Source organism: Penicillium arizonense (assembly GCF_001773325.1).
Source record: "Penicillium arizonense strain CBS 141311 chromosome Unknown PENARI_contig035, whole genome shotgun sequence".
NCBI lineage: Eukaryota > Fungi > Ascomycota > Eurotiomycetes > Eurotiales > Aspergillaceae > Penicillium > Penicillium arizonense.
The window spans coordinates 117568-142896 of NW_019173312.1; the positions used below are offsets into that span (position 1 = coordinate 117568).

General features: G+C 50.4%; 13 protein-coding genes across 13 annotated transcripts; 6 read left to right on the top strand and 7 right to left on the bottom strand.

The window, feature by feature from the left end:
* Positions 1-1961: 1961 nt before the first annotated feature.
* Positions 1962-3356, bottom strand: PENARI_c035G09630 (uncharacterized protein; the record flags this gene model as incomplete). Its single annotated transcript, XM_022636817.1, has 1 exon — positions 1962-3356. One exon carries the CDS (start codon positions 3354-3356, stop codon positions 1962-1964), a length of 1395 nt encoding a protein of 464 aa, XP_022483374.1.
* A 610-nt stretch (positions 3357-3966) lies between these two features.
* Positions 3967-5088, top strand: PENARI_c035G03020 (uncharacterized protein; the record flags this gene model as incomplete). The annotated part of the gene is made up of 1 exon (XM_022636772.1): positions 3967-5088. One exon carries the CDS (start codon positions 3967-3969, stop codon positions 5086-5088), a length of 1122 nt encoding a protein of 373 aa, XP_022483348.1.
* A 255-nt stretch (positions 5089-5343) lies between these two features.
* On the bottom strand, positions 5344-7232 carry PENARI_c035G07310 (rhomboid protease PCP1; the record flags this gene model as incomplete). The annotated part of the gene is made up of 5 exons (XM_022636801.1): positions 5344-5611; positions 5669-5843; positions 5903-6236; positions 6288-6391; positions 6443-7232. 5 exons carry the CDS (start codon positions 7230-7232, stop codon positions 5344-5346), a joined length of 1671 nt encoding a protein of 556 aa, XP_022483370.1.
* A 396-nt stretch (positions 7233-7628) lies between these two features.
* Positions 7629-8057, top strand: PENARI_c035G08782 (uncharacterized protein; the record flags this gene model as incomplete). Its single annotated transcript, XM_022636810.1, has 1 exon — positions 7629-8057. The coding sequence occupies one exon, from the start codon at positions 7629-7631 to the stop codon at positions 8055-8057; it is 429 nt and encodes a 142-aa protein (XP_022483328.1).
* A 628-nt stretch (positions 8058-8685) lies between these two features.
* Positions 8686-9983, bottom strand: PENARI_c035G11733 (Mob1/phocein family protein; the record flags this gene model as incomplete). The annotated part of the gene is made up of 4 exons (XM_022636831.1): positions 8686-9214; positions 9265-9379; positions 9434-9705; positions 9961-9983. The coding sequence occupies 4 exons, from the start codon at positions 9981-9983 to the stop codon at positions 8686-8688; spliced, it is 939 nt and encodes a 312-aa protein (XP_022483342.1).
* Positions 9984-10356: 373 nt separating this feature from the next.
* Positions 10357-11816, top strand: PENARI_c035G10675 (Paf1-complex subunit LEO1; the record flags this gene model as incomplete). The annotated part of the gene is made up of 3 exons (XM_022636823.1): positions 10357-10538; positions 10590-10758; positions 10815-11816. The coding sequence occupies 3 exons, from the start codon at positions 10357-10359 to the stop codon at positions 11814-11816; spliced, it is 1353 nt and encodes a 450-aa protein (XP_022483315.1).
* Positions 11817-12128: 312 nt separating this feature from the next.
* On the bottom strand, positions 12129-13449 carry PENARI_c035G08492 (Zn(II)2Cys6 transcription factor rglT; the record flags this gene model as incomplete). Its single annotated transcript, XM_022636806.1, has 2 exons — positions 12129-13297; positions 13356-13449. The coding sequence occupies 2 exons, from the start codon at positions 13447-13449 to the stop codon at positions 12129-12131; spliced, it is 1263 nt and encodes a 420-aa protein (XP_022483338.1).
* Positions 13450-13620: 171 nt separating this feature from the next.
* On the top strand, positions 13621-15927 carry erb1 (ribosome biogenesis protein ERB1; the record flags this gene model as incomplete). The annotated part of the gene is made up of 1 exon (XM_022636788.1): positions 13621-15927. The coding sequence occupies one exon, from the start codon at positions 13621-13623 to the stop codon at positions 15925-15927; it is 2307 nt and encodes a 768-aa protein (XP_022483354.1).
* A 319-nt stretch (positions 15928-16246) lies between these two features.
* PENARI_c035G02909 (putative AAA family ATPase/60S ribosome export protein Rix7) lies at positions 16247-18531 on the bottom strand (the record flags this gene model as incomplete). Its single annotated transcript, XM_022636771.1, has 3 exons — positions 16247-18136; positions 18198-18437; positions 18484-18531. 3 exons carry the CDS (start codon positions 18529-18531, stop codon positions 16247-16249), a joined length of 2178 nt encoding a protein of 725 aa, XP_022483387.1.
* Positions 18532-18667: 136 nt separating this feature from the next.
* On the top strand, positions 18668-19536 carry PENARI_c035G05289 (ESCRT-III subunit protein VPS20; the record flags this gene model as incomplete). Its single annotated transcript, XM_022636785.1, has 3 exons — positions 18668-18711; positions 18890-19253; positions 19321-19536. 3 exons carry the CDS (start codon positions 18668-18670, stop codon positions 19534-19536), a joined length of 624 nt encoding a protein of 207 aa, XP_022483376.1.
* A 381-nt stretch (positions 19537-19917) lies between these two features.
* Positions 19918-20812, bottom strand: PENARI_c035G12040 (PITH domain-containing protein; the record flags this gene model as incomplete). Its single annotated transcript, XM_022636833.1, has 3 exons — positions 19918-20335; positions 20499-20610; positions 20674-20812. The coding sequence occupies 3 exons, from the start codon at positions 20810-20812 to the stop codon at positions 19918-19920; spliced, it is 669 nt and encodes a 222-aa protein (XP_022483373.1).
* Positions 20813-21137: 325 nt separating this feature from the next.
* On the bottom strand, positions 21138-23260 carry PENARI_c035G03327 (putative ATP dependent RNA helicase; the record flags this gene model as incomplete). The annotated part of the gene is made up of 3 exons (XM_022636773.1): positions 21138-21269; positions 21329-22987; positions 23039-23260. The coding sequence occupies 3 exons, from the start codon at positions 23258-23260 to the stop codon at positions 21138-21140; spliced, it is 2013 nt and encodes a 670-aa protein (XP_022483368.1).
* Positions 23261-23526: 266 nt separating this feature from the next.
* PENARI_c035G12207 (uncharacterized protein) lies at positions 23527-24982 on the top strand (the record flags this gene model as incomplete). Its single annotated transcript, XM_022636835.1, has 5 exons — positions 23527-23547; positions 23607-23916; positions 23971-24216; positions 24271-24540; positions 24591-24982. The coding sequence occupies 5 exons, from the start codon at positions 23527-23529 to the stop codon at positions 24980-24982; spliced, it is 1239 nt and encodes a 412-aa protein (XP_022483345.1).
* Between the last annotated feature and the right edge of the window lie 347 nt (positions 24983-25329).

Consider the following 25329-nt stretch of genomic DNA (forward strand, 5'->3'; position numbering starts at 1 on the left):
ACCCATATTTCTATCTTCTCAGGCAAAATACCAGCTAGAAATAACACAACTTATATCTACTTCTACTCTTCCGGTGTCATTATTGGGCTAGGAGTGTTTCAGATGGTCTGGGAAGAATAAGATAGACGTTAGCCTTAGTGCTCTGGGATTTAACGTTATCGTCAAGGGACATGCGGTTTTTTATAGGGAATTCGCCTTGGGCTGTTAATATGCCGTGTATAGAGTTGACTTTCTTGCTCGGATATGTTCTTTAGTCTTTGGATCCTGGTAAAGCAGCCCTGAAATAAAAAATACTCAAGTCTCGAGACATAAAGATAGCCCTCCACTCATGTATCAGACACGCAGGATATTAAAAAAATAGAAAACAAAAAAGAAATTGAGGGTGACCCGTCTCGATCAGATAACCTTGTGAACTGGAGTCACACGCGCTGCCAATTGCGCCACACCCCCAATTGGTTGATAAGCGAGGCCAGTTTTGACACCATCACGCAACACCAGTTGACTGGGCAATGATCAAAAGCATCACTTCATTTTTATTGGCAACTAACTTCATATATATTCGGGAAGATGTCAAATTCAGGTTTATATGTTCAGAGTCCACATGTATACAAAAAAAAATAAGGTCTCTATGGTGTGGATGAGGATAAAGGAGTGTCACGTGAATATGCATCATTGGGGGGCAAAAAACGACCAAAAAGAAATTTGAGGGTAACCCGTCTCGATCAGATAACCTTGTGAACTGGAGTCACACGCGCTGCCAATTGCGCCATACCCCCGAATTGGTGAAAGTTATATCCACTATGTGGTACCATAAGCCAAAATCCATTTAGTGAACGTTAAACTGCAACGGCCAGACTAAATATGAATTTTGGTGGTCTTACTTCTTATAACTATAAACTAAAGCTCATTGACACTATTTCTTTGTGCAATACTGTATTTATAAAAAACCAATCTTACGGAGTATATTGTTTTCTTTAAAGAGATACACTATATTTTTCAACCATTGGCTTCAGAATATATATATGGTGACCACGCTATTGATAACTTGCTTTGCGGTCTAATGCTTTTTATTTTATTTTATTTCTGATCACTTCTAGATTCACACAAGGTCGAGATTTGCCATGCATGTACTTATTATCGTGTTTGGAGTTGCACCACCTACCTGCGTGCGCCGCTCGTTTAGGGCAAATCAAAAGAAGCAGATCTCACCAGACACTCTAATTGATGATCTCCTAACTCGTATCAGAAGCCAACTTTCAATATGTAATTTGGTGAAGCCCTGATCATCAACGCAAGATACACTGCACAGCCAGCACTGCCACCATCATCCGTTCACTATACCCCGAACCTGAACGTTAAATAGTGAAGAGGCTCGAAATTTTTTTAACTCGCAAACAAGACAGGTCCGAATCATTACGATGGCACATCTACAGTACTAGGCCAAGGTCAGAAATCTCGGAAAAGGAGAACAAAAGATACATCTATTTGAGCCGCTATTTAAGGGTTGAACCATATTGAGATGATCTCAAGACATGTACCTGGACCCAGTCAAATTGGACGACAACACTATTGAGATTTTGATTTATTTCTTCGACAAGCCACCTCACAAGTTGGTTATGAGATTCCAAATTGACGATATCCTTTGGCACTTGTTGGTTCACTGCAGTTTTTAACCCCAAAAAATGTTTGTCTTCAATATAGCGTTGTTTCATGAAGCTACAATAGCTGCAGAATTTGCCCAGAGAGGCTCAATTGTATGGAATATGTTTCCATACAAGGGCAGTTTCCTCTCCTTCGATCCTCGATACATGAGAACTGCTACCTGACCTAACCAAATAATCCTTTACAAATTTAACGGCCTACAAATAACTACGATATTAAACGATTATATTTCCGAAAGAATTGGATTTATGAAACACTGATAAAGAAATAATTAAAACTCACTGACATAAATAGCAGGTTCAAGCAAGCCAGGCTCCCATATCGATAAGTTTGGCATGAGCACTCAGCTTAGAAACCCTTTCAGCATCATATGGAACAGCCTTGATGGCCTCCAAAGCCTGTTTATTGGAAACAGGTTGCTCCAAGCTGTCAACAGTCTGGCTATAGAACAGACCAGAAACAACGACATTCTTAATCTCCTTCTGGCGATACTGCCCAACAGCCAACCCATCGTTAGCAGCAAACCACGAGCTACGCGAGCTAGCAGCAATAATCTCGCGCATATCATCCTGGAAATGTGTATACTTCTCACGGAACCACTCGCCATCCTCGAAGAGAAGATCGGCATGGTCATCCAAGAACTGCAGGAACTGAATGACAATGACCATATCAAACCCAGCATGAAACTCAAGCTTATTCTCGCCATAGTGGCGTAGCATGCCGGTCTCAAGAACCTCAGTCTCATTCTGCATGGTGTGGTCCACAATACCCAGGAGTTTGTGAGCGTGCATATCGATCATTAGCCGACCCTTGTTCCATGCCTTATGGAGGTCCTTGTAGTCATCGAGTGGGGTCTCAGACTCGACGAGATAACCTTGCAGATTGAAGGTTGCCAGATCGAAGCCTAGCACCAGCTTGGTGTTGTCGAATCTGTTGCCTACCTTAGGGACGGGGAGACTCACAAATACTATTGTTGGGTTCGTGCCTGTGGGAATCTTCTCGGAGGTTAGCTCTTCGGTGAGTGTTACCTGGGTAAATCCACCAGTCTCAAGGAGATGGCACTCCTTCGAGCGGTTGATCTCATCTCTACGACTTTCAATGTGTGTGAGGTACATATGGTAGTCAACCAGTCCCCAAGGGTGGTTCATATAAATATTGAGGCGCTCTGCATAGGTCAAGTTTCCTTCCGTAGTCTTAGCACTGGAAGGCTTAGGGTTAGAGGTTTCCAACAAAGTAATGCGGCGGGGCTTGGTCATAGTGACAGTGTGGGAGGACTTGCGGCTCATCATAGTTGCGGATTCTGACACAGTGGATACTTGCTTTTGATATATCAGAGCGATAACCTTTTTGACAAGTTTGTAAAAGTCGTATAGTAGCCCGTTAAGGACAGAGACACTATGTGGTCTGAAAACGGGATCAGAGAAGACAGTGGTTGTATCTCCTTGGTATAGGAGAAAATGACTATGTAGGAGGTAGTAGAGCACAGATAGCTGTCCGGTACGTACGATGAGAACTAAGATAGTCGCCACTGCAGGATGTCTAACAAAGCTCGTAAAATGGTAGAACAGAGTAGTAAATGGGTAACTCACTGTGTGAATGAAGCGTGTGAAATGAATAAAGTGGTTGTATCCCCCTAGTATGGGATCATTGGTAAATTTATAATCCAGACGAACAAACCCCAGACTAGGAGCCATGGTATCTTCATGGCATTGAAAATAATAAACCCAAAGAAACATTCTATTTCAAGGTTTTCCAAATTCGAGAACTTGTAGGTAATTACCTTTGAGGTTCGAGTCGAGGACTAGACAATGAAAACAAAGGGTATCTGCCACAAACTCTTTATTGGAATGTTCCTTGGTGATTCGAAGCTCAAGTTATAATGGGTTTGTAGTCTTGAAGGCGGATGAATATTGAAAGGAAGAAAGCGGTTGTATTCTTGTTATTTTGTGCGTACCAACATCGGACAAGGCCGCGTTTCATCTATAATAAATTGTTCGAGTAAAGGGCTTTCAAGGCTCAAGGCTAGTCAAAGGCTCGGAGAAAGCCATTGTTCTAGGAGAAAGCCCATTGTTTTAGGAGAAAGCCCTTTGGGTTAACCCAAGCACAAAGGTAAGAGTACCCAAATGAGCAGTGCAGATGTCTTAATTGGAATATAAAAGCATACAATTTTGCCAGCTCTTTTGACCACCACCTCATCATAACATCACAATATCACAATAAATTCTCATCATTCGCCTCAAGGCAATTCACAACTAACATATAGACATCGTTAGTCAACCTGTGACATCAACACAACCAGCCAGCATGGCGGCAAAGAGCATGTTCATCCATGTTAACAACGGTCAAGATGGCGAACACTACCCGGAGCCCACCGATGGCGTCTGGTGGGTAGCAGTGTCTACCCCAGGACGCATGGACAACCCCGACATCAGACACAGAAACGACAGAGAGCTCCTCGAATATGTGACCGATTGCATCTCAGATGGCGATTGCTTCATCGCCAATGAGCCCCTGCACCACACCACTGGCGGATGGCTCTGCATGCCAGTCCCTATCAGAGAAGGACAGGATAGAAAGAGCATCTACGAAGAGGCAGAGTATCTCGCAGAATTCTTCTCTATCCAGATTGGATCTCGCAAGATGCGTGTTGACCGAGAGGCCCTCTGGCATAGTCATCCTAGGTTTGATATGGAAGACTCGATGATTATCCCTACACAGGTAGTTCTCCCAAGTGAGGACGCGACTAAGGTGCGTAAATACCCGGTCTGCTTTGGTGATGTACCTCCCCCGGCTCCTGCTACTGACATTGCTGACCTTACTAACCCTTCACTCACTACGAAGGTAAGTGACAGAGACACAGAAGTGGCAAGACTTCTTTCCTATACTGGATTCTTGGTTTCTGAACACGCTAAGCCTCATCACAAAGAGAACGAAGAGATAATGGAGGCTTCGATTCGGGTTGAGGAGGTGGCTGGAAGACTTCAAGGTCCTCACTCGGATGACAAGGAATATGAAGCGTGCCGTACGGATTTTTGGTCGCGGTGGTCGAAACTATGGGGCCTTCTTCGTGCCGATGGAGGCGTAGCTTACCCGGAGGTACAAGAGAGCCTTCCAAAGGCTGGTGAAGTATTGGAAGACTTGACTAATCTTTTTAACAGCATGCAGGTAGCCCCCAGACACCGCCAACCCACTGAAATTCTAGCTCCTATCGCAGCCCGCTTCGGCCAGGCTGAGCGCATCCCCCAGTGCATTGATCGATGGGAGACAATGACTAAGGCTGTGTATGATGGCGATTTAGGTGACAACGACGTCGATACGCTCCTGAAGGAGCGTGGAATTCAGTATGCGGAATTGGATGATCTCATTGAGAGTGATTGCCAGGATAGGGCCGCTAAACTGAAGGATGTAGAGATGGAGGGTAGCTAGAATGGAGAGGGTATCGAATGGGAAACAAAGACCCAAAGATCAGATTGACATTTTCAGATCGACATTTTTCATAGACGGTTCGGCGCATTGAATTTATTTGAATGAAAACAGGGTACAAAAACACACAGCATAAGTAAATGAGTAGTATAAAGACTAGATTCAGCCGTAGTAACACCAGTATAATACAAAATATAGAATAGCCACGTCCATAAGTGTTGACCGGAAGATCTAGAGAACCATATCAACATTCATAGATCAGAACCACTTGGACTCTCTAGCCTTCCTTTCACGCTCCTTCTTTTTCATTAGAGAATATCCACATCCCGCACCAGCAACATATCCACCCAGATGAGCGGCGTGGTCCATCTTGGTCAGTCGAGAAAGAGGGAACACTCGGAAGAAGCGCGCAGGAGCCAGCAAGCTGAAGACCTCAGTGCCAACCAAACAAGCGAGGAAAACCCAACCGTGAGTCCAGATTTTCTCTCGTAGCTCGTGGGGAAGAATCCACATTGTGATTTTGTCACTAGGCAGGGTTAGTCATGTCCTTGCAAATGAACACAAAAGACAGTAGAGGACATACTCGAAATGGGACATGCACCATGCGGCGACGATACCGCTAGTTGCGGCACTGGCTCCGAGGGAGGTCATACCCAGACGGCCGAGTAAAACACTGCGTGTCAACGAGAAGATGGATCCCACCGCACCCGAGGCAAAGTAGATAGCCAAGAAATTCCCGCGGCCAATTTCGTCGTGGACTATGGCACAGTAAATGGTTAGTATATCCTTTCTCGTGGGGGAAGCCCACTCTGCTTACCTCGAGTACCCATAAGTGCCAGGACCATCATGTTCGTTCCGAGATGTCTCCAGGTCTGGTGACTAAAAACACTCCCAATCATGCCAAGTGAACTAGGGTAGTACGGAACGATCACGAAGTAACGGTTGAGCAATCTCCACGATGGAGGGACGTATTTCCAAAGAAGAGTAACAGCCAGATTAGCTCCAACAATGGCTCCCACAGTCGCCACAGCGGGAGGGATATCCGGCATGAAACGGTCCTTTCGTGCCGGGAACTCATAGTATTGAGTAAAGGCATAGCAAAGTCCAAGAGTCACGATAGTGAATAGAAGCGGAGCGAGTAGACGTTGAGCCTGCCAGCGTGATTAACGATAAAATCCTCGAAGCAAATAGGAAATCCTTACCGTAGTAATGTTCACTGTTTCGGGTGTCTCATGGGTACCAGCAATGTGATGCTTCTGAACCCAAGCGAGATATGGCCTTAGGGCAGGATCGGCACGAGGGCGAGCTATAAAACCGTTAATACCAATTGTAACCAACCAGAGACCAAGCTACATACCTTCAGTGAGAGCAGCCTCTTGATACTGCTGCAGGGAAGTATTCTCGCCAAATTGACGCTTCAACCGTTCCTGCTCTTCCTTTTCACCATCAAGCCATTCCTGACGCTTACGTTCCTGCTCCGCCAGCAAACGCTTCTCATTCTGCTCACGGCCTTCTTTGAGGACACTCCTTCCGTAAGGAGAGCCTTCCTCGCCGAGTTCAGCATCATAAGAACCGCTCTGGGGCTTGTACAGGCCTAGCTTTTCAGCGCGGCGGATGAGCTTCTCTTCCTCCTCACGCTCCTCGCGCTCAATGCGGACCATGATAGCGGCATCCTCGTCAACCGGGTATTCACGTCGAAGCCAGTCCAGAGCAGTATCAATCTGGTGCTGGGCGACGGTGCGTTTGATGTCAACTGGCAAGTCTGCGTCGAGTGTACCGGCCAGACGGTGCGCATGCAAGACGGCAAGGATGCGGTTAGCCAGTTTCGTGGAGAGACCGGAGCGTCCAAATATGGCTCTGACTTCGGCATCGGTGAAGGGCTTCTTGCGGGGATGGACCTCCGACGGATCTGATTTTGGATTGGGGGCGACGGTCCTTTTGAATCGGCGGGGAACAGACGGAGCGAGTTGTTGAGAGAAGAACGGAGGAGATACTGGTCGGGAGAGGGGTGCGTTTAGTCGGGACACGGGGTTCAGCACCCCTAATGGGCGCTGCGAAGTGCTGAACATGCGCCATGGGGTAATGCGGAGATCGCGACAGGCAGGGCGGAATGTCACCGGGGGCAGCACAGAGGCGCGGAGCCCCATGCATGGAACCCGCCATGCGACCCAGACCGCATTGCTCATATCCTGAGACTTGAGAGCGATATCTCGGAATCAGCCAGGTGTATGTTGGTGGTTGCGAGATGTTTTTCGATGGGCCCACGGCTGGGGAGTTGTTCCGAGATCTCAGCTATAGTAGCGAACTGACTGTCCAAGCTGCGTAGCAACAGCATTTAACTTAAATAGAAGTAGTATAATACATGATATATGGTGTAGTTTTATGTAGATCTCGTGCTGTATCTAGAATTTTCAATCATTGTACACATAAGTACACATCCTCTACTTCGTATACTCCGTACTCCGCGACACTATAAAGCCAACACGTGATGATAACCAAATCAACCTCATCTTCTCCCCTCCACACCTCAAAACATACCCAAAATGTCCACCGAATCCCTCCCAATAACGCCCGGAGCCTTTGCAGAAGCAATCAAAGAGCTCCCACTTGCCGTACTCTACAGCAAAGTTTCCGAGCTTACCAACTCCATCACTCACCTGCACCGCTCCAACGCCGAGCTGCGCGCATTCTTGTTAGAAAGTTGCGACTCAGAGGAAGAAAAGAAAGAGCTGGAGACTTATGTCAAAGAGAATGAGGATGTGGCTGTCTCCATGAATGATCGAATCGCGTTGCTGAAGACTGAGGTTGAGAACCGTGGACTGCCGTGGATTGAGCTTGATCAGCTGAAGAATGACCCCACTGCGCCGGTGACGAATGGCACTGGCAATGGCGATGGAGGTACCGGTGCGACTCAGAATGCAACTGAGGGCCAGAGCCAGGGCGAAGGTGGGGAAGATGGAGTCTACCTGTGAAGAAACTAGTGGATCATTGCGGTGCTGGCTTCTATGAGATTGCTCGCATTGCTCCCTTCCCTCAGAGCATTATCTACAGTACCACCGGCTCTTGGCAACTGCCCTTTACAGGCGCTTTACTGCATTCGCTTGTGGATCGATGATCGGCTAGTGTCAAGTGGCTATGTTTCACATCGACCATACTGTACCTTCACTGCCCAAGCCGAGATTATTGAGGCTCAGAAACAACCAAACAACGGACACCCAGTCTAAAGCCTGCTCAGTCAAGCTGGCAGCGTCAACGCGCTCGAATCAAACGAGTCCGATTACATGAATGAGGACACGCCCAATTTTATGCCATGGAATATCAATTATCCCGATGAAATTGTATTGCAATGAGTAGTTAATAAAACGTGCAACCATGACCAGCTGATGCTGAAGATAAGATATGCAAGATCAAGGTAAATATTCAAAGCGCATGCTAAATGCTCAATCAAAGCCCTGACTCTCTGTTGTATCATCGCAAATCCATCCGTTTTCCCGAATGGCGGAAGAAAGCAGAACACGTAGTGAGACAGCGCGGCCCAACGCCAGGTTAGAGGACATGTCATAGTCGTCAATAAAAAAATGCGCTCCAGACCAGCGGAGCTCAAGTAGAGGCCTGCTGAGCCTGAGCCCAGTGGCCGCCGTTAAGCGCCTCTGGGGGAACCCGCTGCTGCTTGATGAACAGGTCAATCAGAGGCTGCATGGGCTCCATCTCCTTATCGGAGACGAGCTGATAGTACTTGGAGACGGTCACAAAGTGAACAAAGCACATGTTGAGGACATCGTGCTTATTAATGTGCCAGAAGGGGTTCAGCCAGTGAGCATGGTAGAGATGGGCGTAGCAGCGGAACATCTGCTTCATGATTCCCTGGCAGTCCTTGTAGAAGGTTTGCGGGAAGCCGCTAGTCTTGCCAATCCAGTCATCGGAGGCTGGGTTGGCAGGGTCTGATGGAGTTGTCGGTGTGCCATTGGCCTCTTTGACGGCAGATGTTTCGGGAGTACCAGACACCTTCTCGGTGGGGAACATAACGGGGTCATGGATCTTGCTTACGATCCACTTCTCGACACGGTTGATGAACTTGGGGGCCGAGATTTTGGCAGCGCGGCCGTCAACCAGCCAGGTGTAGGTGAGCCTTCGGGATTGTTAGCCCAGTTCGTGATCTACCCCGCCGTATACACATACCGCCCAGCAGACATCGTCGGACAAGTGGTTTCATTGCAAATGGAATGACCATTGACGCTGTTCACCTCCTGGATAACCTGGAGCATGCCGTGGAGTAGACGATATTGTTCAACAACTGTAGATATACATCAGCATCCCCACTCTCGATCCGAGCTTCCACGTAGCTTACTCTGGTGAGCCAGCCACTCGCCGAGCTCCACATTCTTAGGACAGGCACACAGGGTCAAGAAGTTGCCCCTCACGTTCAGTGGGGCATACTTCTCCTGGAAGAAGTACTTGGGCCCCTCGGGATCGTTGGCGAGGTTATCGATCGACAGGCTGTTCGACAGCGAAGGAGAATTCGACATGTTGCTTTGATGGCCCTGGGAAGCAGGAGGCTGTGCTGGACTTTTCGGGGGGTTATTGTTCTTATTGTTTCCTCCCCGGCCAAAGCCTTGGCGACTATATTCAAGATAAAGTTAGCGGTTGTGGCGAGGGGTAGCTGTGATTAAAACGAGACGAGGTTGGAAAGATCAAATAAGAGTGTGCAAATGCCGATAAAATAAAGCAGGATGTCGTAGCCATTAGACTTTGGGGACCAGGATACTGTTTGTGTTTGTGGCGCCGGGTCTGCTTCGTGCAGTATGAGGGGGGTTAAAGGTGAAAGAGACGGTCAACGGCCGATAACAATGGCCAACGAAGGCGCGCAATACTTACACGCTCTGGAAGAAAGTCGCCATTGTGAGATTGATCTGCAATGATTGAGTACAATAAAAACAACGGGAACGAGAGACGAGACGGTGAGATGTCCACACGTTGAGATCCCCTTTTGGTCTGGGCCAATAGGAGTCTAACCCCGTTTCAGAACGGAACCGGAATATCTTTATCGCAGCTGACGTAACCGAACTAGACCAGATTAGGACCGGAACGGGGATTCTCTTAATCCGTGTCCGGAGTTGACTCGTGAATAATGAGAGCTACAATGCTTAATACGCTGGGATATCTCCCTCTGTCCATTGATCATTGACACTTATACCCTGCTTGCTCTATCTTCTATCTCATTTTCATAAAGTCAAACCCTCAAACTCCTGCAAAGTTCCAACACAACACATCATGTCTTCCGACGACGAGGGCGTGCGTCGCCCCGGCCGCGCTGGCAATGGCCCAGAAAGCCCCGCACACAGCAATGCCAATGACTCTGGTGCCGAGAATCATGCCGGTGGTAACGACATGGATGAAGATGACGATGCTGATCTCTTCGGCTCGGACGGGGAAGGTGGACTAGATGATATCAAGTATGCATATCAGACAAATACAGAATGCGCTGAATACTGACAGACTTCTAGCAATGACCATCGCAACCTAGACGATGAGCAACTTGATTCGGGTGACGATGAGGGCCGCTATGACCGACGCGAAGACCGAATGGACGAGGCCGCCGACGAGGAGCAGATCTTCAATGTTCAGGACCTAGACCTTGCGCGAGCTCCAGTGCCAGCAACCAATGATGGAGAGGTAGGGGAAGCTTTTATCTCAAGCTTGTTAAATCTTGATCTAACAACCTACCGCAGGTTTACTCAATGCGCGTCCCTGATTTCCTCTCAGTGGAAGCCGAAGAATTCAACCCTGCCACCTATGTCCCACCACCTTATTCGCAAGCCGCTACATCCCTGTGCTGGCGCAAGGACCCAGAGAACGATTCTCTTCTGCAGTCAAATGCCCGCATGATCCGATGGGAAGACGGCTCCGTGACCCTCCAACTCGCCTCCGCCCCTCTCGAGCAATACCGCATCGCATCCAAACCTCTTGCACCTCTCAACAAGGCTGGAAACTATGACACAAAGCTGGACTCCCACGTTTATCTCGCAGCTGGATTGGAAGCAGCGCAAGTGTTCCGACTGACCTCGCACGTCACACATGGTCTTACTATCCTCCCAACAACCCTGGAGACGGACGACGCCGTTCAGCGACTGCAAGAATCATTGGCTGCTGCTGCTCGTGGTAGCAAGCAGACCGCGGATGGCTCAGCACCTATCGTCGATACCAAGGAGGACCCTGAACTGGCTCAGAGACGGGCCGAGCTAATGGAGAAAGAAGCTATCAAGGCCGAGCGTCGTCGTCAACAACTTGCTGACCGCGAGGCTGACCGCGGTCGTCGCGCTGGTGCTCCTCGTTCCCACGGTACCGGCCTAAGCGTTGGTGCTCTTGAAGATGGTGGTCTGCTTACGACTCGCCCTCGTGCCAAGCCCCGTCGTCAAAACCGCCGTGGGGAGATCTACAGCGATGATGAAGAGGACTACTCTCGTGGCGCTCGTAACCGTGAAGACGAATACGACGAAGACGATGGATTCTTGGTTGGTAGCGATGAAGAGGTTGAAGAAGAAGACATTGAAGATGAAGAAGAGGAGCTCGAGGATGAGGATATGGACGCTGAGGGTGAAGCTGATGATGAGGTTGCTCCCGCAAAGGCTGCCCGAAGCAAGCCCGCACCTGAACCTCAAGGGCGATCTGAGACCCCCCCGGCGGCCCGGAAGAAGAATCGTTATGTTGTTGATGACGAGGACGACGAGTGATCTCACCTTTTGTCCATTGGTTTTACATTTCTTGCTTCATATTCACATCTGGCGTACATGGACTGGCATTGAGTGACAATGGAGTTTTCTCACTCAGACTTATGCTTGTAGCAAAAATTAATGAAATGGTCAATGATCTCATGGAACCCGAACCCCATACCAGTTGTAGATTGTAGATTTAACCCTGTAAGAGATGTCCAATGGTATATAACAATAAATATCTTTGACTGCCTCGGCAGTAGTAATGTGGTATGCGCATAAGTAATCAAACAGCCAGGTCAAAGCATACATCATACAACAACATTATCCAGCTTATTCGCCCATCTTATCCCTGAACGTGACTGGGTCAACACCTTCTGGGTAATCACCAGGCTCAAAGTTGAATTTTGCAATCACATGCCTGGCGCTACCAACCACACGAAGACAGAGATGCTCTTTCTCTTGATGATCATGCTCTGGCGGCGAGTTATGGATCGCACTGGAAGAACAAGGCGATTGTTGCGGTTGATGCCGGAGCCATTGACGGTGCTCGACCTCTTTGATGAGGGACAGCAGATCAAGCTGATCTGAACAACCAACCACAGCACGGGGATCCAAAGGGCCGCCAATAATGGCACGGCGAACAACCTGGTGGAGCCAGCTCTTCCAGGCTTGTGTTGGATCGGGGCTTTGTTGTACCTGAGCCACGTATTCTGGTGTTGCGGATTGCTTTCCCAGCTCGACGGGCTCGGCCTGCGAGACTCGCAGCCACGAGTCCGCAACGACTGTTAACAACGTCCCCACAAACATGGTGTTTTGCATGCCTGTGGCAAATACTTTTGGACATTCTTGGCAGCGGATCACGTCTTGTGCTGTTCGTGCGGCGATATATAGGGAGCATAGGGTGTGGGAGTTGACAGGGAAGGAGGCGAGGGATGATATGTGACTGAGGCATAGGTAAAGGTAGGACAGACATGTACAGCCAGACAAAGTACCGTCAGATGAGATAGATGTTGGAGGAGAGAGCGGTAGAGAGTCCATGCTCTGAAGGTTTGGTACGGGGAATGGCATGGCTGTAGCTTCAGAGACGGTGGAGAAATCCGGCCAAGGGCTTGAGGATGGAAAGACGGGCAGATTTGCAGGTTTTAGACCATCTGGTGGCCAGGCGTGGTTGTGCTCCTCGTCACCTGCTAATAGATCTGCGGCGTGTTGTGACTGCTGCGAATTTCCACCAGGGGTCCAGAAGAATAGAGGACAAAGGTGATCAGAGTCTGGAAAGGCGCCTGTATTAGGAGTCGGCCCGACTGAAGATTGTTGTGAGTCCTCTGGACTTGGCCATATCTCGCCAGGCGGCAAAGGTTCAAGCCCCTCATCGTCTGTTCGCGCTCTCTTTTTTGGCGGCCGACCCATTTGTTTCTGGGAGGAATAGTTGCAGCATAGCGATTGTTTGAGGCATCGAGAGCACCCTGATAATTCACCAGAGCATTTGAGCTTGCGCTTCCCTGTCCAAGCAGACGGATCAGTCAAGGCCAGGCAAGGGTATTCTGTAGGATAACCTACGGCACTCGTCGCACGCCGCATGTCTTTTTTGTTCACTGGACGCCTGGTTGACAGGTACAGGCGCCCCTCTGCAAGATTCAGCCATGACCGACATCATTGGACGCTTTAGGTTGAGTCTCGAGAAACTAACTAAGTGGAAGATTTGACGCTTAAGTCATAGATGCCGATAAGACGGCGGTCATGTGGGCGGTGAGGGCCGCGAAATTTATCTTAAAAAAAAAACCTTGGATCGACGGCAACAGACCAACATCTGCTGAACGGCAAAATGAACCCCAAGGCTGCTTCAAAGAAGCGCAAGGCTGTCACTCGTGACGTGGAAGAGGAAGCTGGTGTCTTTTCTGGCGATGAGCTGAGCAAGGAAAACCTGGACGGAGCTTTGTCGGACAACGCCAACGAACTTTCGGAGAGCGAAGACGAAAGCGACTCGGATTTTGAAGTTGTCGACGAATTCAGCGACTCGGAAGATGGAGAAGAGGAATTGGACAGTGATGAGATCCCCTCCGACACTGAGGAGGACAGGAAGCCCGCTCCTGGTGAACCTAACGTCCGCATTGTGAAGGACGCCAATGGAAATGACCGCTACCTCTACGACGAAATCCACCCGGATGACAACTCCGAATACTCCGAGGCCGATGAGAACGCCAACACCATTGGCAACATCCCGCTGAAGTTCTACGACGAGTATCCTCACATTGGTTACGACATCAATGGAAAGAAGATTATGCGTCCCGCCAAGGGCGAGGCCCTGGATGCGCTTCTGGACAGCATTGAGATCCCCAAGGGCTGGACTGGTCTCACAGATCCTGCGACCGGAAAGCCCCTGGAGCTCAGCCAAGAGGAACTGGAGCTGTTGCGTAAGGTGCAGATGAACGAGGTTCCCTCCGATGGCTACGACCCATACGAACCCCTCGTGGAATGGTTCAGTAGCCAGCAGGAAATCATGCCCTTGAGCGCAGCCCCCGAACCCAAGCGCCGCTTTGTGCCCTCCAAGCACGAGCAGAAGCGTGTGATGAAGCTTGTCAAGGCCATCCGTGAGGGCCGCATTCTTCCTTACAAGGCCCCCGAGGAGAAGGACGAGAAGGAGGAGGAGCTCATCAACTACGACCTGTGGGCCGACGAAGCCGAACGACCGGATCACGTCATGCATATTCCGGCACCCAAGTTGCCACCACCTGGTTACGAAGAGAGTTATCACCCGCCTGCCGAGTACCTGCCCGATAGCAAGGAGCGCAAGGAATGGGAGCAGATGGATCCTGAGGACCGTGAGAAGGATTTCCTTCCCAATGACTTTGGCTCCCTGCGCCGGGTTCCCGGATACGAGAGCTTTGTTCAGGAGAAGTTCGAGCGTTGCTTGGATCTGTACCTTGCTCCGCGTGTACGCCGTAGCAAGCTGAACATCGACCCCGAGAGTCTCCTGCCCAAGCTGCCCAGCCCCGAAGAGCTCAAGCCATTCCCCACTGCCTGCGCAACAGTCTTCCGCGGTCACAAGGGCCGTGTGCGCTCTGTTGCCGTGGATCCTACAGGAATCTGGCTGGCAACTGGTGGCGATGACGGTACCGTCCGTGTCTGGGAACTTCTCACAGGTCGCCAGCTGTGGAGCGTCAAGCTGAGCGACGAGGATGCCGTCAACGTGGTCCGCTGGCGGCCGGGCAAGGATGCTGTCATTCTCGCTGCCGCCTCGGGAGATGACATCTTCCTCGCTGTGCCCCCAATTGTCGACCCCGAGATTGAGAAGGCTAGTCTGGAGATCCTCGACGCAGGATGGGGTTTCGCCGCATCCAAACCCGCCCCTAGTGCCTCAGAGGAAGGCAAGAAGAACACTCCCCCTCAATGGATCCGTCCTTCGTCCACCCTCCTGGACGCCGGTGTCTGCGTGGTCATCCCTCTCAAATACGTCCCTAAGTCGATCTCATGGCACCGCCGCGGCGACTACTTCGTCACAGTATGCTCCGGCGCCTCGACCCCGGCCTCCGTAGCAATCTCCATCCACACCGTCTCCAAGCATCTGACGCAATTCCCCTTCCGCCGCCGCCTGAAGGGAGGTGGTCCCCCCCAGACTGCACACTTCCACCCCTCGAAACCGATCCTCTTCGTGGCCAACCAGCGCTCTATCCGCGCCTACGATCTGTCGCGCCAGTTGCTCGTCAAAATTCTCCAGCCCGGTGCCCGCTGGATCTCGTCCTTCGACATCCACCCAACCTCATCCAGCGCCTCAGGCGGCGACAACATCATCGTCGGTTCCTACGACCGTCGTCTCCTCTGGCACGATCTGGATCTTTCCCAGCGCCCTTACAAGACCCTCCGCTACCACCGCAAGGCTATCCGCGCTGTCAAGTTCCACCCCAGTGGTCGCTACCCGCTGTTCGCCGATGCTTCCGACGATGGATCCTTGCAGATCTTCCACGGCAGCGTTACTGGCGATATGCTCAGCAATGCTACCATTGTTCCTCTCAAGGTTCTCAAGGGCCACAAGATCACTGGAGAGCTGGGTGTCCTGGATATCGACTGGCATCCTCGCGAGGCATGGTGTGTCAGTGCCGGTGCCGATGGAACGTGCCGCTTGTGGATGTAATGTTGGGATGTGGATGCATGATATCTGACATTTTTTTTGGGCGTTTTCTTTACTTTTGTGCATAATTTCCTTTTGTATAGTCACTTATAAAAAGTCGTTTTGAACCTTTAACCATATTTATGTTACTCCACTTGTAGCTGGATCTTAGTTACATCGTGGTCAAGTAGTAACCAAAAGCATGAAACGAGAATGATCCAGTTCGATCAATTACCAAATATCCAGGTATCTGTCCCTACCAAAAGCAAAAAAAACCCTTCTAACTTAGATCTAGATCTTTACATGTATATACCAAGCAAAAGTATGCACATCGGAGCAGAACTCAAAGACCACCACCACTCCAATCCCTCCTCAACTTCTCATACTTCTTCAAATCAGTAACACTAGGCCGAATGAAAGACTTTGCTGCAACAAAATCCTCAAACTTAATAGAATCCCTGCGCTTAATAGCAGAGTAACCAGCCCTGCGCAACAAACTGCCCAAATCGGCACCACTGAAACCCTCACAGTCCTCCGCAAGTCTGCGAAGATCCTCACTAAACTCAATAGGCAGATTCCGCACCAGCGTCTGTAAAATCTCCACACGCTCCAGCGGCGAGGGAAGGTTAACAAACAGAAGTGTCTCCAGACGACCAGGGCGCAGCATAGCCGGGTCAATAATATCAGGCCGGTTAGTAGCGGCAATGACATAGATACCCTGGCGACTACTACCCAGCCCATCCAACTCGGTAAGAAGGGTATTAACGACACGAGCGGAAGCCTCAGAGAGGGTATCGTCGCGACGGGGCACGAGAGCATCCAACTCATCGAAGAAGATAACACACGGCACGGAAGAGCGAGCACGAACAAAGACCTGGCGGACCGCACGCTCAGATTCACCAACGAACTTGTTGAGCAGCTCGGGACCCTTGACGCTAATGAAATTGGCGCGGGACTCGTTGGCGACGGCCTTCGCGAGGAGGGTTTTACCACAACCGGGTGGGCCCCAGAGGAGGACGCCTGTCGGCGCGGTGATACCGACGTTGGCATAGACATCTGGGTTCTTGATTGGTTCGACAATGGCCGTGACGAGCTCGTCGCGGATGCCGCCCAACGCACCGATGTCGGACCAGGTTGTGTCGGGGATGGTGGCGAAGCCCTCGCGCTTGGAGGAGGGCTGGATTTTAGGGAGTGCGGCGAAGAAGTCTGCGTTTGAGACGAGGACGATCTCTGTTTCTTCGCCCATGGGGGATTCCTTTGCGTGGGAGATTAGCCGGCGGAGTTCGCGGACTTTAGGGCTTAGTTCGTCTTCGCCTTCGATTTCCATTTCCATTTCTTCGCCGCTGTTCGACTTGAGGATTTCGAGGTAGCGTTTGATAGCTGCTGAGCCGGCGGTTGAGACTAGGTCGTTTAGATCGGCGCCGACGAAGCCGGGGGTTCGCTTGGCTAGTGTCTTCAGGTCGATGTCATCTGCCAGGCGCATTTTGCGTGTGAGAGCGCGGAGGATTTGTTCTCTGACTGGTTCTGAGGGAACAGTCATGTTAATTTCCTTGTCGAAGCGACCGCCACGACGGAGAGCCGCGTCGAGACTGTCTGGGCGGTTGGTCGCTGCGAGAACAATGACGGGCTTTCCGTCTGTTTTTTCAAGAGCAATCTCATCCATGCAGGTCAGGAGCTGAGCGACAATTCTCTTCTCCATCTCTCTCTGTGCGCTCTCACGCTTCGGAGTAATAGCATCGATCTCATCGATGAAAATCAGACACGGGGCAAGTCGCTTTGCCTCCTCGAAGTACTCGCGCAGAGCTTTCTCAGATTCACCCGACATACCTGACACAACAGAGGGTGCAGAAATCGAGATGAACGGCACACCCAGCTCGGCTGCAAAGGCATTCGCAATCAGTGTCTTACCACAGCCCGGCGGGCCATGTAGCAAAACTCCGCGTGGAGGCTGCACATTCGAGGATAGATACACCTGCGGCCGGGTCATGGGCAAGATCACCAAATCACCCAATTCCCCAACCACTTCGTCCAGACCACCCAGATCCGCAAGACTAACATGTGTAGGCGGAGATCGATCGGCAGGCTCACCCTTACGGCGCTTGGAGGCAGATTCGCCTCCGCCTGTTCGTCGCTTGGTGGCTGTAGGTGTCGGCGCACTGACGGTTGATTCGGTCTTTTTAGGTTTGGCTGTAGCCCACGAGCCGACGATGCTTTGGTTCAATCCGTTGGGTTCCTAGACAGTGGCAGTTAGCACGCATATTCCCTCCATAAAAAGACGAGTGTGCCATGCATACCGCAGCAGGAGGCTCTTCGAGACCCTCAAAGTCCCCCTCCATAGAGTCCTCATCATCGTCACCAAGATCGGCCTTGACAATTTCCAGCACTCGCTCGAGACTATCTTCAATCTGCCTCTTGGGTTTGCGGTTCAGACTGGAGTTCGACTTTTTAATTACTTCAAAAATCGCAGGCACCGATAGGCGGATGCGCCCAGTTTCGGGTTGTTCGTCGATGATTTTGCGCACAATTTGGTAGACCTGTTTGGTAAGAAAGAGACCTGTAGCAATTGAACTAGATACTTACCTCACGGTCCAAGCCCGCACTGAGGGTCCTGCCCTTCCTTGCAGGCATGATGTGTGTATGTAGATAAGAAGAAAAAAAGAGAGCGGGAATATTACCCGTATTTTACATCTCCGGTATCCTCACGTCATCCGGATCATCTATTATCTATTCCTCGCTGCTTCTCTCTCTATCTTCCCCCAACATCATGGGGAACTCGAGTAGTTCACAAAAGATCTCTGCCCAGGATCGGTGAGCCCACCTCCATCTCCCACCTTACACAACCCCCAATCTACCCCCAAGCCCACCCATACACCCATATACAGCTATCTACATCTCCTCACGAGACCCCCCTCTTCCCCACCAAACAACGCAACAACCAACACCAACAACAAAGCCAAAGCCCCCAAACTAACCAGCCAACCCAAAGGGCAATACTCGACCTTAAAAACCAACGCGACAGACTCCACCAATACCAACGAAAGATAACCGTCCTAACAGACCGTGAAACAGCAATCGCGAAAGAATGCCTAGCACGCGATGACCGGCGGCGTGCGCTACTCGCATTGCGGCGCAAGAAATACCAAGAATCCCTCCTAGCCAAAACAGACGGACAGCTCGCGCAGTTGGAGCAGTTAACGGGCGATGTGGAGTTCGCGCTTGTGCAGAAGGATGTGATGTATGGATTGCAGCAGGGGACGGCGGTGCTGCAGACGATTCATAAGGAGATGGGTGGGATTGAGGGGGTTGAGAGGTTAATGGGGGAGACGGAGGATGCGAGGGCTTATCAGGAGGTATGGTTTCCCTTGTTGTTTTGTGGTTATTTGGAGTATGGGTATGGATTGCTGACAATTGGTATAGGAGGTGAGTCAGATGCTGGCGGGTCATTTGACGAATCAGGATGAGGACGAGGTTGAGGATGAATTGGAAGCTTTGCAGCGGGAGCTTGCTGGACCTGTTGTCTTGCCTAGTCCGCCTACTGCTGTGCCTGTTCCTGTTGAAGCGGAACCCGAGCGCGAGTCTAGTCGTGAGAGGAGCAAGGCTAAGGCTGAGATGAGGACGGCGTTGCCTGCTTGATTTGGAGTATATTGGGATTCTGATTACATGCATGTTGCGCATTGCATTATATTGATCCAGAGCATTTTGCGGCGTTGGGTGGCTTTTTAGTCTGCTTTTAGTTGTCTACATCCATTGGTAGACATTTGCTCATGGAGTTGGTGGCCTTGGTTTGCTTCTTATACTTGTCAATACATGGGGTATAGAGTGTATTCTGCTCAACAGGCGTATAAACGATTGCCAAGACAATAATCTCAGCCATCTATACCCGGTTCCATCTAACATAGAACTTGAAGAAGTGTACAAAGCAGAATGGTATTCTCGTTAATCATAATGACCGGCGACCCAGCCTCAAAATATAGAGCATCAAGCCCATAAAAACTATCTCCCAGACGAAGGGCACTATTGACCAGGCATAATACGCCCAACACCATTAACCCCAGGAATCGAAACATGATCCTGGGGATTAGCAGCAGCCTCATAAAGGAAGTTAATCGGCTCACGCGTCAACTTCAAGAACTGTCCCTTAAACCCAACATAACCAACCTTCGTAACATCCTCCTCGCCATCACTCCAGTTATCCTCAAAGAAGAGAGTGACAGAGGTAGTCGCGTTCCAGTGTGCGCGATTCAACGGCAATTCAAAGACATCAGCACCAGGAACGGGCTGCGGGACCTCGATGGTTTGGGTCGGGGAGAGCTCCGAGGCAGTTGAGAAGTCCAGATCGTCGCGGTTCTTGAAGAGCTTTACGGTCTTTGGGGCGGAGATTGTCGGTGCGGTATATAGAAGGAGGGAGTGAACTTTGACTTGGCCGTTGAATCTGGGGAAAGACAAAGAGTTAGTTTTTGCTTTTTGGAGTTTGCGATAACGGTGAGGGGTATGGCGGGGTTTGTTTGTAATTTTTGAGATGAGCGGTAGATGCGACCACCAGGGACGATAAAGAAGAATGGAGCTGGCGATGGATTGAATTGGATTGGGCTTACGGGATGTTCATGAGCAGTTGCTCATCTGCATCGCTTTCGAGCTCGGGCTTGTCGTTCAGTCGCTCGGCCCAGGTCTTTTGCACGATAGCTGCGCCGGCCTTGGGGACGGACTCTGTCGCGCGGGTTGAATGTCAGTGGTCATCTTCACTTGGCTGTTTCTGAAGGATCGGAATACCATTGAGAGTGGTGATCTGGCCGAAATCAATCTGAGAATACAGCAGGGATTGGATGGCTGGAGTGATATCGTTGGAGTGATCATGGTCTTCACCGTGGCAGTGGCCATGGCCGTCATGGTCATGGTGATGCCCCGACATTTTGAAAATGATGATGTGAAGCAGCAGTTCAGCGCGTGTTGACAAAGAAATGCGCGATGGTCTGAAGTGGAAGGTGTTTGGCAAGCTCTCCGCTCCCGTGACGTTGCGGGTTTTATAGAATTGGGGTCAGCCATCCGAATCATTTTTTGATAATGTCGACTGTTAATACATATTATAATATACTGTGCTGAGTCTCCTCCATATGAAGAAAGAGTTCGGTTTATAGTATTGCAAATGTTACATGTCAATTGCATCTCCTTGAACGCCTGGGTATTTTATACAAATGGTTCTCTGATCTATTTCCAGGCACATAGTGACTAAAAGATTACCTGACTCTGTAATAGTCGGGGGCATATTCCAGCAGGTAGCCCTTCTCGATCTTCGTAATATCGCGAATATAAGTCTTCTCGCCCGTTTGCATGATCTCATGGAAGACAACCCAGTCTGCTTTGCGGTTCTATAAAGAGTCAGTAAAACAAACACGACCATTTCAAGCCAAATAATTAGAATACTCACAAACATCAATGAGCTGGGGTGTGCATGAAGAGTCAGTCCCCCACTGACAGTCTTAAAGGTGCCATCAGGTTGCATCTTGGCCGCATGAGCGAAATAACCTGTGGTGAGACATCTTCGAATCCGCTCAGGTTGGGTGCTCAAATCGAGGGCGCCATTGCGAGCTGAGAGCGTCTCATCAATTTGAATACCAAAGCGTTCCAGGTATCGCTTTAGCTGACCACGGATGCTCACTGCGCGCAGCAGAGCCCGGTAGTTCAAGAGGTTGTCACGACACCATTTCGAATCCTTCTTTCCCTTGGTGACGAATGCCTGGTATACATTCAGGTATGTCAAATGATCGCCCTCCTCAACGGCAAACTTGCGGCGATTGCTCTCAGCAGATCTCTTGTCCCCTTCATGTTGAACCCACACCGTTCCCTGGAGACTGACCATAGCCGCAATCGAGAGGATTTCGCTTAGACAGTTGAAAGACGGAGCGGCAAGGAGGACCTTGGCCATCATTGGATCGACCGCAAGTTCCGCCATTCGCGTTCCAAGCGGTTTCGTAAGTTTGGCATAGTCATCAACCGCACCGAGGGACGAGAGAAGCTCGAATGCTCGAATGACGAGTTCTGCCGGTGGAGGAGTCAAGAAGTCAAATCGGACAATGTTGTCAATGCCCAGTGCTTTGAGCTGCATAATGACTGGGGCTAGGTTTGACCGTTGAATTTCAGGTACCGTTGCTTCAGGTAGCAGCTCGTAGGCTTCTTGCGTATATAAGCGGAAGCATTTTCCCGGCTTAGTTCTTCCAGCTCGTCCAGCTCGCTGTGTAGCCGACGCTTTTGATATTGGTACTGCTGTCAAGGTCTCAATGCCAGTGTTGGGGTTGTAGGCCCTGAGTTTGGCAAAGCCGCAGTCGATCACATATACGATTCCGTCAATCGTGACTGATGCCTCTGCGATATTGGTCGAGACAATGATTTTTCGAGTGTTTTCTGGTGTGGGTTCGAAGACGTACATTTGTTGTTCTGTCGTGAGTCCAGCATAAAGAGGCAATGGAAGTAGTGAATGTGCTTTTGGATGGAGAGTAGCCGCTCTCTCGGATATCAACTGAATCGCAGTGTCGATCTCTTCCCGGCCCGTCAAGAAGAGGAGTACATCTCCTTCTGCTTCCTGGGAATGAATATCAAAAACCGTCTTAACGGCTCGTTCGATGTAGTCTTCTGCAGGAGTCTCAAGGTAAAGCATATCGACTGGGTACATCCGTCCTTCCAGACTGATGATCCTTCCAACACTTCCACCTAAGTCAGCCGGCTCTGCGTCGGGCTTGTATTCATCGCCGGCGAAAAAGCGCAGGAAGTCTTCTGCCTGAAGGGTTGCACTACTGACAATAATGCGAAGTTCAGGACGCTTTTTGCAGATCTTCTTCAGAATTCCGAGGAGAACATCGGTGCTTAGAGATCTTTCATGTGCTTCATCAACCATGATGACAGAATATCGTGAGAGAAGAGGATCTACCAAAGCTTCTCTGAGTAACATACCATCTGTCAAGAATTTGATTCTTGTTGCAGCAGATGTTAGATCTTCAAATCTGATAGAGTAGCCCACCTCTTCACCGACTTTGCACCGCATCTCCTCTGCTACTCGGGTTGCAACCGTCGTGGCAGCAACTCGCCGGGGCTAACATATGAGTTAGTCACAGCTTCTCTTAGAGCCTGTGATAGGACTTACCTGTGTGACAGCGATGGCTTTTCCGTCCTCGCACCATCCTGCCTGGTCGAGATATTGCGGAAGCTGAGTTGTTTTGCCGCTGCCTGTTTGACCCACAACTATAGTGACAGGATATTTCTCGACCAAGTAGAGCAGGGTCTTCTTATGCCGTGCAATGGGCAATAGAGCAGCCGGCTTATACAGGGCTGGAATGAAAGAGGTCGAGAGCTCCTCTGAAGCCATTGTAGACAGTATTAGTCTAGGCCGTTACTCTGCTTGAAGCCGGTGATGTTAAGAGAAATCAAAATATCATTGAGCCATTGTGAAGTTGTGAAGTCTTTGCATTGAAGACCGCGAATCTCCTGCAGGACGATCTATGGAGCTTGACCGCCCTCACGTGCACCCCACGTCACTTGGAGCTTCCCCGATATGTTCCTCGACATTCTCCAGGCAACTCTTTTCTTTTCTTTTCTTCATCTATGCTCTTGATCTGCTGAAGTTCCTTCAAGATGTCGGAAGAAGACAAGAATGTACGTCCCAAGCATATGCCATCTAGTGTTTGTCGCATGAGGCTTACTTCCAGATACAGTCCACTCCCAGCAAGCCCTTGGCTGCGCTTAACTCCCCTACCAGCCTCAGAGCCGAGTCGCCCACTACCGCCCGCCCGCTCGATTTTGACGATGAACCCCAAGAGAGCGGAGTCACCACTTCCTCTCCTGCCGCTGCGCAGCCAGCTCCCGCCGAGGAAGCCCCGCCAAAGCCGCCCCGGCCCCTGAGCCCGAGAGAACAGTCGGAGATCACACTGAAGGAGGCTTTCCCGACCGTTGAGCCTGGAGTCGTCAAGGCGATTCTGGTAGCGAGCAATTGGAATGTCGAGCGAGCATTCAATGCACTGCTAGGTTCGTGGAATCTACTGTTTACAAATGGACAGCAATTCTGACCTGGGTTTGTAGGCATGACCGACCCCAAGGCCCAAGAGGAAATGGCCCCCCCACCAAAGCCGCCACGTCCGTCCCAGCAGCCTACCTCTACTACGCAGAGACAGTTGGATGCCGATGAAATGTATGCACGTCAGCTCTCCGAGCATTACAATGCGAACGGGCGTCGCGCGCCTCCCCCCGGCTGGGAAAGCGATCCAAGATACCAGCGACCTAGAGGAAGTGAAGAGTCGGATGACCGGGAATATAGCTTTTTCGATGGTATGGTCTGTGGTAACTGTGAGATGCGCACATGCTAATTGCGGGTCTTTGCAGATGATCTACCCGTGATCCGCGAGAATATCCGCAAGGGCTTCTTGGACACACAGTCAAAGGTTAACTCTTGGGTAACAAACCTGAAGAAGAGGATCGATGGAGAGGAAGTGGACCAACAATCTGGGCCCAGCCAAGGGGAGAGTGCTGCCTATAGTCGTCCCCGGCGTAGCGGCGATATGGGCCGTCGCAGTGGTGACCGTGAGCGTTATGACGCAGATCCCCAGGTTCTAGGAGATGATTTCTCTGCTCTTGAGCTGAGAGACGGCGAAGGTAAGCAGTGGTTTAGTCTGGGCTTATTGAACTCCGCTAACATTTCACAGCTCCTCCGCGCCAGCCTCCCCGTCCTCGCTCCAACATCAAGACCTCCTCTCCTTCGCCAGACCGGCGCAAGGTGTCCTTCCAGGATGGACCTCCCACTGAGATTGATACCCTTTATAATGCTCCCTCGTCCGCCAAGCGCAACAGCTCGACGGGCAACAAGCCTAGCAAATGGCAGCCCTTGTCCACCGTCGAGCCTTCCCCCGTCGCAGAGAACGATCCATTCAGTCTCGGTGACAGCGATGACGAGAAGGATATTAAGACCAAGGAGCAACCCACTCTCTCAGAAAGTGACCAAATCAAGAAGGCCACGGCCGAGGCCATGTCCGATGAAGTGGGTTCCTCCAAGGACAAGGATACGAAGGACGCCAGCAAGCCCGATGAGACGAAATAAGCGCGAACGTTTGCCTTTTCTTTGGATATCCGCGATTTGAAACTATGCGAATCGCCTTTCTTATACACTTAGCCTACTGCCCATCTCTCCCATTGCTCCCAGTTGACCCCCAATGCCATCTGCATAACCTACCCCAATATCCCCAACCCGAGTTTACGATACCTAGGAAGGTAATGAGACGTTTTCAACCTATCACTCCATAAACCAACGCAGCCAAATTGAATCTGTATTTCTACCACCGAAACAAGAAAAGGGTATCTCCGACCGGTACGTGTACAGTATGCCATGTACAACTTAGCCTCAAACGCCAAAACAAATAAACCCACAAGCCAGCCCAATAGGAAGTA